General features: G+C 39.5%; 1 protein-coding gene across 4 annotated transcripts in view; it reads right to left on the minus strand.

Moving 5' to 3' along the window:
* Positions 1–451: 451 nt before the first annotated feature.
* The window catches only part of LOC311044424 (apoptosis-associated speck-like protein containing a CARD), a 98757-nt gene continuing 86907 nt past the window's right edge, over positions 452–12301 (minus strand). For 2 of the 4 annotated variants that reach the window (XM_084055988.1, XM_084055989.1), the window contains exons 2-6: positions 10585–10695; positions 6367–6628; positions 4077–4109; positions 3934–3966; positions 452–982 (exon numbers count right to left, since the gene is read on the minus strand). In XM_084055988.1, the coding sequence (XP_083912114.1) occupies positions 729–982; positions 3934–3966; positions 4077–4109; positions 6367–6619 (573 nt within the window). In that variant the 5' untranslated portion in view covers positions 6620–6628; positions 10585–10695 and the 3' untranslated portion in view covers positions 452–728. Of the gene's footprint in view, positions 983–3933; positions 3967–4076; positions 4110–6366; positions 6629–10584; positions 10709–12301 lie in introns of all 4 variants that reach the window. The other 2 variants (XM_084055986.1, XM_084055987.1) reach the window with 1 other exon arrangement.

A 12301-nucleotide genomic window follows, 5' to 3' on the forward strand; every position in this document is an offset into this window, starting at 1 on the left:
AAAATAAAGAAAAAACTTGGTATGTTGCATACACCACCAGCATTTTTTCTTTAGTAGCTGCCACCTAACTTTGTGTAAACAACTTCACAGTATATTCTGTGAACATGTGCGAACATATATATACTATTAAATTATGAAATTATTATGAAAATCATGATTAAACAGTGGCTAACCACTGTAAAGATATTCACTGAAATGTCTCTGTTTCATTTAAAGCCATCAGTATTAATTGTGCCCAATTACATCCAGAAGAGGCGATAGACAGAACGTACTTAAAGCAGAGACGGTGGATTTACAACCTCTACAATTTTATTCAACAATTTTTTTATTTTAAGAAGAGTGCCATGGACTTTCTTCATCGTTACTGCATTTCCCCCATAAATTCCCCAAAGAGTATCTTAACATGACATGAACTATTAAATGATATAAATTCAATATGAACTGAAACATATTTGTATTAAAGATTTTATTATAGATCAGATCCAGAATGCCCCTCACATGAAGCACCACAATAAAAGTATGAAAAACAACCTCAAGCCCATCATGATAATGCCAGATAATGAATATCCTGGGCAGAAAACAAATATATACTGGATAAGAACAAGTTGAATTATCTTGGAAATGAAAAGAGGAACATGCCAATGATGTATAAGAACCCTGAAAGAATCATGGCCATACATTATATTGTATTAATACAATGTTTGGCCTAAAATGAATTTAAATCACAATTACAGGTTCTTCAGCTCCTTGAGAAGAAACATCTCATGTTCCTCCAGACCTTGGAGGAAAGCATCTTTGGCATCGTTGGTTTGCAGGTGTTTATATAATTCCCTCATCATGTCGAATTCAGTGGTGTGAGCCCTCACTTTATCGTAGGCCTCCTGAGTGATGGCTCCCTCAGCAACGAGCATATCCAGGATACCAGAAACATTCTTCACTCTCTTTTTCAGTTGAACCTGGTGTTTGTCGACAAAGTGTTTTGCTGAAGAAAAAGGGAATGACATTTTTGTTGTAGGTGAAACATTTCCTGAACATTAAATGTTTTAGTGGAAAGTGGAAAGCCTATGCATACTATCTCAGTTTGGGGAATGTGATAAGCTATAGACCTTTAGCAGCCCTAATTGAAAAGCCTTCCAGTGTAAAAAAATCGCACCCTGTGTGAAGGAAGCGGTGCCTTTGGTGAGTGGCCTCCTGGTGGCGCCATAATAGGGCGGGGCGGGGCTTCAGCAATTAATGCTCGTCCCTATTGGTGGTCTAAGTCCACATACCAAATTTGGACTTGGTGGCATGCTGCAAACTGGAGTTGTAGCTGTTTAAAGCCAGTGGCCTCTTGGTGGCGCTATAATAGGGCGGGGCGGGGCTTCAGCAGTCAATGCTCGTCCCTATTGGTGGTCTAAGTCCACATACCAAATTTGGACTTGCTGGCATGCTGCGAACTGGAGTTATAGCTGTTTAAAGCCCGTGCTCAAACGGACATCCAGGCTCAAACGGACAAACGGACATCCAGGCTCAAACGGACATACGGACGGACATAGTCAAGTGTAGAGCGGCTGGCACCGCTAAAAAATCGCACCCTGTGTGAAGGAAGCGGTGCCTTTGGTGAGTGGCCTCCTGGTGGCGCTATAATAGGGCGGGGCGGGGCTTCAGCAATTAATGCTCGTCCCTATTGGTGGTTTAAGTCCACATACCAAATTTGGACTTGGTGGCATGCTGCAAACTGGAGTTATAGCTGTTTAAAGGCAGTGGCCTCCTGGTGGCGCTATAATAGGGCGGGGCGGGGCTTCAGCAGTCAATGCTCGTCCCTATTGGTGGTCTAAGTCCACATACCAAATTTGGACTTGCTGGCATGCTGCGAACTGGAGTTATAGCTGTTTAAAGCCCGTGCTCAAACGGACATCCAGGCTCAAACGGACAAACGGACATACGGACGGACATAGAAAGCCAGTGGCCTCCTGGTGGCGCTATAATAGGGGGGGCGGGGCTTCAGCAAGCAATGCTCGTCCCCATTGGTGGTCTAAGTCCACATACCAAATTTGGACTTGCTGGCATGCTGCGAACTGGAGTTATAGCTGTTTAAAGCCCGTGCTCAAACGGACATCCGGGCTCAAACGGACAAACGGACATACGGACGGACATAGTCAAGTGTAGAGCGGCTGGCACCGCTAATAAATTGATGCCATTTGGTAATATATATAAGTAATATAAAAATGGAATCTTAAATGTATTGGAGTAGTAAGCTGTAAGACAGTACATACCATGTTTTTGAATATGAACTAATCTAGTTACAGTCAATATGTGAAACACTTGATTAACTGATATTAAGCAACAGCTTATAAATCAATAAAACATACAAAGGAGACTATGATGGAGAATGGATAACCAACTTTGAACAGTACTCATGTGCGACAGATGCAGCCGTTCCTTCGTATAAAACAGAAAAAAAGATCAAATAAATAAAACAATGTTCAAATGAACTATGTGACATCATGCTATATAAGAGCATTTCTTATAACCCATCTAGGGGTGGTTCAATAGTATTTGCCTTATATGCAATTCTTTACACTTCTCTGTTTCCGGCAGAACAATTTTGTCGCGGGGGGGGGCGCCTAGGTTAACATTTCCAGCGCCGAGGCTAGTGTTTTCATCACACACGTGTCCAGTGCACCCTCACAGGTGGAGAGTGTGTTGCGTGCACCAGGGCTTTAAAGTCAATATCAAAATATTAGATTAGATTGTTTTAACCATTTCGCAAAATGTAACAATATATAATCTACAGTATATTGTTACATTTTGCGCCTATCTACGCTACACTGCGCTCCATGCAGCATCAGCCTCCCCCCCCCCCCCCCCCCTCTTTTTTACCTTGGTGGAAAGCCTAGTGATGTGAGGCTAGACTTCAGCAAAAAGCAGCCAGTGCCATGTACCTCACGATAATAGCTTGTTTTAAAGAAATAGTTCACCCAAAAAACTACTTATTTTCTATCAATTACACACCCCATGAAGCCTTGAATTCATGGAGATGTTTTAGTTTTGTCACATTCCTAAGCCAATGCACAAATCTACCGTATGTGCATTGGCTTATATATCGCTTTGGATAAAAGCGCTATATAAATGCACCATTTACCATTTTACCATTTTCCAATAATTTGATGACCGTGTGTATTTCCGGTAGCCAAGTTCCTGTTTCTACACAAAAAAGGTGGTGGTGCCCCCAGAGGCAAAAACAAAGGGGGAAAAGCCAATCAAGTCAACCAATAGGGAGTTGTAGTTTTCTTTCAGAGAGCCAACAATGTAAGTCAGACGAACTACACACCAGAAAACTAACACTCAAGCTGCCACTGCCCACCACTTGCAAGACATTATGGGACATTGACACAGCTGAAGTCTCAGCTTGCATGGGCAACAACGCGTAGGCTATGAAGCTTTGTTAAAAATGGTAATACAGAACACAAAACATTAACACATTTTCTCTGCGTTTCCTAGGTGCCTCAGTGGCCATTTGATCATTGTCTGTTTTGCAAAAATTGGAACACTGGTATCTCTCAAACGAAACATGTCTTTCAGATTTTTCAGATTCCATCCTGATTGTTGTGGCCTCCAAGTGCTCCATTTTGAACATAGAGACATAATCTCTATAATCAAGTGATCAAGACTGATCCATCTGATTTTTGATATTCCATCCTTATTGCCGAATTCCCAACATTGCTGGCCCACAATAACCTACCTGACCTGGCGGATACCGAAGCACTTTTCTAGTTGATTGATGTTTAATTTTTTTAATTGCCACTAAAACTATGATGGAGAATTGAATGAAAACAACGTTAAATGGCATTTGACAGTAAGTAACGCTAGTAAGTCTTCTATGGGCATTAATTTAAGCCCAATAGTCTCAACTGAAATTAATTGGATCTACTGTTTAGTCATCTTACTCACTTGGATCAGATGCAGCCGCTCCTTTGGGTGGAGCTGCAAGAAATAAACCAATGTTCAAATGAATTTAACATGAAAACATGTGAGTTAATATGGACTTTTAAAGATGGAAACAATCTGTCAAGTCAACCTTACTTAGCACTCACCTGAGACAGTTGCAGCTGCTCCTTTGGATTGTACTGCAATAAATAACAGTGTGCAAATGAATTTAACAAGCAAACATGTGAGATAATAGTAAAGGTGGAAATGAACTGTTAAAGGTCGGGTGCAATAGCTTTTTTGGTCTCAACCAATCAGAAGGTCCCATCCCTTCAGGCTATGGGACGCTGGAATCTCAATCACTGCAGCCGTGTCCAGCAGGGCGAGTATTTGTTTACAAGGGAGAGAGACAGCCAGCTCAGCATGTTTGCGTGGCTTATTTCTAACCTTAGTAACCTATAATGTCATCTTGAATGAGATTCAAAACAGAGTTAGCTCTGTAATTAAAATCAGCTGTGTTTGGAGGAACGTGCAGCTATGGGAATCAAACAGGTGAATGAAATCAAGAATAATTTATATTCATGAAAGTGTATCTATGTTTTCGTTTACAGGAAGTAATTAAGATTGGCTTTTTAGGGACTTTTGATTGGGACAAAAGTTGTTTTTTTTAAACATTCTTTTTTTTACATCTATTGTTGGGCATGCCCATATGATGACCATGGCTATGCTTTAAAAGTGTGAAAAACATATTTTTCATTTCACCAGACCTTTAAGTGACAGTCATGATAGCTAAAAGCATCAAAAAAGTGTTTTATTTTTTTTCTTCTTTTTCGCCAAAAATTAAAGTATGTTGAAAATGTACACATATAGCCTATTTATATGTATGTTGAACATTCTCCAGCCTACTTTTCTTTACCTAGGCCAAGGCCCATAGAATATAGCCTATATGATAATAAATCCCATGCTCTACAGTACAAATGTGTAATCAATTGAATGTTTCTAAGTCATCAACTTAGCTGAAACATAGTTGCCTGGTTCTTTAGATCCAAAACGTTAATGGACGTCATGCCTCTTTCATTTAATAAATGAAGTATATTTACAGTTCAAATTGAACAGACAGTCATACCAGACATACACACAAAAACTGTACACTCTCTATATGTACCGTATGTCCTCTGCTCTGTCTAATTCATTCCTAAACTATGATAATGTTTGCCTGCATTGTGTCAGTGCTACAGTTAACTAGTCTTAATAGAAAGTCAACCAGTTTCAATAATTAAAATACATTATTTTCTTATTGTCAACAGAGTTCTTCAGAAGAGTGATACTGACTGTGAAATTAAGTTACAAAAAGGAACACTTGGATGTACGACTAGGAATCTATTGTAGGCTAATTAATTAGACGTTTGAGTTCATCTGCAGTTTGCAACTAATGATTTTGCCATGTTAAATGATCACTTCGTCAAGACAAGTAGATCGGAGGGGCTTATTGTCGCTATCAGGCCAATGAGGTTGCCTATCCCCCTTTAAATGTGCTAGACCCCTTTGAGATTGCTGTGTTGGAGCACAACACCTACCATCAGCTCCTACATGTCTTAGTTACCCACACCTTTGTACTCATACACTGAGTTGGTGGTGCCCAGAATCAAACCCAATAGTGATTCAAAGGCGAGCAGTCTACCGACTGAGCTACCCAGACATAACTGCACTAAATATAGTTCATTAAAGTTATCAGACATTTCCATATGACAACACTTCTCTCAAGAAGGTTTAACTATTACGACTGTTTTGTCATTATGTATTGTATAATTATTAAAATAATGCACAAAACCATCAGGTTTTATACTATTTACACTGTTAAAGGAGTTGTGAACACATCACACGATGACAAAGGCTGCACTAGACCTATTAACCCCCACCACACGACACCGGGAGCTGCCAGTGAAGCAGCAAGTGTCAGGTGTCTATGGGGTATGTGTTGTACCCCAGATACCCCATGTACCCCCAGATTACCATGTCTAGTGGTGTAATGGTGATTTTTTTGAATGGTATTTTAATGACGTCACATGCCCGCGAGCGCACGTTGCGCACACGTGCATGCACTTTGGTGGAGGCATTCCCGTTGAGTGTAGACAGGATACCACAACAGCAGAACTGAAGTAATGCTGTGTTGCTTTTATACCGTGTATGAGGACTCTCACCGCCACCGGTAAACCTGTTATGCATACAGTAGTAGCCATTTGGGTAGCCTACTTGGCTGGTGATTGAATCTAGGGGGGGTGCGTTCTAGCCCCCCATGCGCATGCACAAGGTACTTGTTGGTGGGCGTGTAAAATTTACCGGTGGAACGCCGTGGTACTCCGTGTGGCCCCCATGACACCACTGACCATGACGGAAGCTCAAAACAGTCCTTTCTATATTAGTAATATGTAAACATTAAACCCTCCTTTCACTTACTGTTTTGAAATGGCTTCTGTAGATCTTTCCTGTCAATCTCCCCGAGAATATTCACCATGATCTGATATACATGATTGGGATATGCCTGCAGAATCAGATCGATGGTGTCGTTGGTGTCTGCGTTCTTCACTGCAGCCTTTCCAAGTGACTGTTGTCCATCAAGGTTGTCAGCAACTAGCAGTTCCCTCTTGAAGTTCTTGAACTCGTTGTCATCCAGATCCTTAAGAGCGGCTTTCATCATAGTACGCTGCATGGTTTATGTCTGGAACAGAGAGAAGTTAACGTGTCAACTTCATTCTTTTAATGTTTTGCGTGTGAAGAGACTGAATATAAGCTCTAGTCACATTATATACATCAGGAAATACATTAATGAAGATTTCTATATTCTATTAGTTTTGTACCACTATTTTGGATTAATTAAACTATCCTACTATAATTCTAGTAACCTCTGTAGTGGTAGGTGAAGCTACCCGGTTCTCCTCAGTGGCTGGACCAATTGCTCTGATTTTGCACACAGCCATTGACCATTACCATCTGAACTTAACTGTGAAGCCCGTTTTTCAATTTCATCAAATCTCAGCTTCTTATTAGCGTTTATGTGTCAAACAATGTTGCCTCCCGGGTTGCCAGATCATGTGCGCATATCCCCCACGGATGCGTCGACCGGGTATGGTCTAGTTCATATAATTCATATGACTTTCTCTGACACACAGGTCAGTGAAAGCAAATCTATATAGTTTAAACACTGTTACTGTATGTGTGTAGAATGATACAATAGGTGGGACATACACGCTAAAATTGAAGATGGGTTATACAATCATGTATGGCAACATCCTAATGTAGCATCCTAATGTAGTAACATCCTAATGTAGCATTAGTAGTTACTTTGTAGATTCTGATTATTATTACAAAACATAAATTACCCACTTCAGCCCTATATACATTCCGGCCATTTGAAAATAGCAGATCTACAAGCTTACAATGCGTCGCGATGCTACGCATTGTAAGCTTGTAGATCTGCTATTTTCAAAAGATATATATACTTTTTTTTTTACAATTTATAGATTTGAAAACTTGTGAAATGGGACATGAGTACTTTCTACTTTGGTACTTAAGTACATTTACCAGTACTTTTGTACTTTTACTGAAGTACATTTTTAATTCCGGACTTTTACTTATAACAGAGTATTTTTACATCGTAGTATTGATACTTTTAGTCAAGTCAATAAAATGTAGTACTTTTTCCACTACTGCGGTCTGCAGTGGACCATGCACCAACGCATGGCTGCATAGTGGAGTGTGAGTGTTCAGGGTTCACACTTCACAGTCCATCATATTTATATATTCATATTCAAATGCTAAAAAATAGTTGATGCTCGACTCTTCAGCAACACTTTTAAGCTGTTAGTAGCCAAATCTCCTCCAGCATTGAGTGTTGTTTGCATGCATACCTGCTGTTGCACAACTTTTAAAAGAAACACATTCCATATGCATGTTTGGGGTATGATCTATGACACAATTAGAACATTAACCCATAATATAAAATGATAATAATGTGTAACTGAGGGGGTGCCGATGACCTAGCGGTTAAGGCGCAACCACATATACTAGGCTCTAATGCCTATATGACAGCGTCATGATGCAGGTTCGATTCCCGATGACCTTTGCTGCGTGTCATTCCCTCTCTCTCTCTCTCTCCCTGATCCTGTCACTCTCCCCTACTACTATTCAAATAAAGGCAGAAAAGCCCAAAACAAATCTTTAAAAGAAGATAATAATAATATTATCTTCTTGAGATGTGAGGGCCGCTTCGCTCCGAGGTTGGTCCAGACAGCACTGGCCTAGTCACTCTGCACACACGTCATGCGTGTAACTCTAATGCAGCCTGACAGTGTGTCGCATGTTCGATTCCCGAGCCCGATGACCTTTGCTGCGTGTCATAATAAAGGGGTTACAGGAAGGAGTGCCACTCCTTCCTGTAACCCCTTTAGCCAGAACTGGCAGCTAGCCAGTTCGACAACATATCACATCTGTCTCAGCAGAAGAAAACCAAAGGAACATGATTTCAGAATAACCTGTTGTTTCCAATTATTCGCCTGTAGGAACAGACATTGAGGGGATTATTTGGAGACAGATTTGCCTTCTCCCACTCCTTCTCATTTTCTGAATCAGGTTCCTTCTGGCAACTATGATATAAATGTGGCAACTGACAACAATGCAACTTTATATTAAAAACAAAACACTTTCAACCATCCACACTTTCATATTAGGGACCTACTGTATTAGGCTATTAGGTTTCTTCCAAAACGATAAATGCTGAATTGTCCCTGAGGCCCTGAAAACCAGGATCTTTGAACACACGTCACGACACGTTGTGACAACTAGCTTGTACATCTGTTATTTTCTCCACTTTTGACACAGAGACAAACCCCCCACCCACACACACACACGCACACGCACACGCACACGCACGCACACACACACACACACACACACACACACACACACACACACACACACACACACACACACACACACACACACACACACACACACGAGAGGGAGACAGTGAGACATCTGAGGGAGATAGAAAGAGAGGGTAAGACAAGCACGCACGCACGCACACACACTCACTATAGCATATTATTTCTATGCTTGTGGCCCTGCCCATTTTCTCATGGGCCCATTTCTCCCACCAACCCCCAAGCCCCGTTCTTTTGACTAGCATTGACAACCCCCTTCCTTTGACTCTCACCCCCGCCCCCCCCCCCCCCCCCAATTGTTTTTCTGACTCTGTACATATAGTGTTTCTTCTGTATTTTGGGATGATATTGAACTGTTTGGTGCTTCTTTATATGTGTATATGAATATATGAATGAATACCAAGGACCTCAATGGAAACCAGACCGCAAGGACTTTTTTGGACAGACGTTTTAGACAAAGTGTTTTAACTGTAGGCTACTTGTGCTGTTTTTACATTTCTGCCTAATAAAATATTCAATCAATCAATGTATTAAAGGTGCTTATTGATTGATTGAATACTTTATTAGACAGAAATAATGTAAACAGCATGAGGTACAGTCAGACATTTGATCTAAAAGGATAACACAAACAAACCAATTCTTGTCCTATATTATAAAATAAGTGTTAAATAGCTCTGTAGTTTCTCTGTGATTGTAATCATTGCTATAGAGTATAGAGTGTTTGTTCAGTAACAGTGTTAGATAGCTCTATATTGTGATAGTAATCATTGCTATATAGTGTTTTTCAGTAACAGGGGTAAACAGAATATACATTTTCAGGTCAGATATCAAAATGAATAAATGAGCAGACAAAATTGGAACTAGAACACTGTAAAATTGAAGCTGATGAATGGACTCTCTCCTGATTGTATGAAACTGCAACCCACCTGACGATGTATTTTCAGTTTATGTATGATATTATCATAATTTGACAAAGACTCAAACTAAGGACATTTTCTCTGTGATTTTTGCTACTTTTGAAAAGGCAAATACAGTTTCAGTTACAGTAGTTACTGTGTTTTGTTTTTGTAAAGCCTGGTTTTGCTTTTTATTTAAAGGAATTTCACTTTAAAAAAAATAATTGGGTCATTTTATCGTCTACTCAGGCTTTTGGGAGCACCTAGGACAGTTTTCAAGTTGCTTAATTTGGTATTTAGATATTTGATATTCATTTTATCAGAAACGCACCCTTCCTATACAAACCCATTATAACTTCAAACTCCATTTTAACCATGTTAGATTCATTAAAAACACCTGTCCTTGGTTCTGGTGACTCATCCTGCCCTCCTTAAAGGTGAGGGGGTCGTCTTTTTTCGATTGCTTTTTTCATTTATTTTATAAATTTGAATAGTTTCCCCAACAATATATTTATAAAAAATGTAAAATGAAAAAATACCGTCTCCTTGCGTACTAAAAGGACAATATCAGTCACCAGAACATGTTAAAAATGGAGTTTGAAGTTATAATGGGTTTGTATCGGAAGGGTGCGTGTCTGATAAAATGAATTTCAAATATCTAAATAATGAATCAAGCAACTTAAAACTGTGTGTGTGTGTGTGTGGGGGGGGGTCACAAAAGCCTGAGTTTTTAAAGGGAAATATCCCTTTAAGTTAACTAAAACAACCTTGCTGCTGATCCATATTTCCCAATTAATAATAACTCCCTCTAAATGACTAAATAGAACCTCAAGTCTTACCTGTGTTTTAGTGGGTGCAGTCTGAATGCTCTGTGCAGGTATGGTCCAGTTTGGTCAAGTATGGTCCAGTAGTTGACAAGTGGGAACCTGCTGTCTTTATATGCTGTAGCTCTGAGAGGAGTCCCTGTCAAAAAAAGACAGCATATTCTCAGATTGTGATTGGCTCAGAGCAATGGTGAGGTGTGTCAAAAGCATTCGGGTATTCATGATGTAGAGAAAACCTGTTTTAAAAAAACCTTGAGGCAAGGAGCGAGTATTGGGGAGGTGGTCTTGAGGCGAGGCATCAAAACATATACTTGCAGTATCAAAGTAAATGTACTCAAATTCTTCAAAATGTGTCAAACTCTTTTTCAAAAATAGCTTGAGCTTGAATGTCAAAAATCGACCTACAAGCTCACTTGCAGATCGACTATTTTTAAATAGCCCAAGTATAAAATAGGGCTTAAGTGATTAATGTTGGTACAGTACAGTTACAAGCTCATAACATGTATTTTTTTTAAATGTTTTTACCTATACTGTATGTCTTTGATTTATTATTATCTTTAAAGAAATTATGAAATCCTATTGAAAATGTTCTGATATATATATATATTTATTTAAGTAAATTATTTTGGTATTTTTACTTTTTCAGTAGGCCTATTTACAATTTTCAATACTTTTACTTCTACCCCACTACATCTCAGACGAAAATATTGTACTTTTACTCCACAAAAATTATTTGAAAACTTTACTTACTAGTTACTTTGTAGATTTTGATTATTATTATATAACACACTAACCACTTCAGCCCTATATATTCTCGTCATTTGAAAATAGCAGATCTACAAGCTCACAATACGACATATTGTGAGTTTCGAGATCGGCTATTTTCTAAATATTGTTTACACATTTTCAACTTTGAAATGGGAGACTCTGCACAGTGAGCACCGATACTTTTGTACTTTTACTCAAGTACATTTTTAATACGGGACATCTACTTGTAACTGAGTATATCTACATTGCAGTATTGATACTTTTACTTAAGTAAAACATGTGAGCACTTCTTCCATTACTGGGTATTGACCTGCACTTTTTCTGGAAACGCTGTTGTAAAGGTGCTATAATATAAATGCACCGTTTGCCATTTTGTGTGAAGAGAGAGAGGTCGTGGGTCAAACTGGACAAACTGGTCGGATGTTCTTTCTTTTTTTTATCTCGTCTTACTCACCTTTACACGCTCTAACACTGTAGAGTGGAGACAACCCAAACCTGAGGACACTGTCACATTTCACATTCTCTATCGAACAGGTTAGGGCGTGTGTGTGTGTGTGTGCGTGCGTGCGTGCGTGCGTGCGTGCGTGCGTGCGTGTGTGTGTCGTTCTACAGGAAAGTCTGTTCATTCAGTTGTTGGTTTCAGTGAGTTACAACATTAGTTCTCAACCTTTTATGGAGCAGGGCTCACACAATATCAACAGTCTAAATACTGAATTAAGCAACTTAAAAACTGTCTGGGGGGCTCACAAAAGCCTGAGTAGACGATAAAATGACCCAATTTTCTTTTTTTAAAGTGAAATATCCCTTTAAGATGGCCTATCGGCTGCCATGTTAAAGGGATTTCACCATCAAACATGTTTGGGGTCATTTTAACGTCTACTCAGGCTTTTGTGAGCATAGACGTTTTTAAGTTGCTTGATTTAGTATTTAGATATTTGATATAAATGTTATCTGACACGCCCCC

Source organism: Gymnoscopelus microlampas (genome assembly GCF_963454915.1).
Source record: "Gymnoscopelus microlampas genome assembly, chromosome: 4".
Classification (NCBI taxonomy): Eukaryota; Metazoa; Chordata; class Actinopteri; order Myctophiformes; family Myctophidae; genus Gymnoscopelus; species Gymnoscopelus microlampas.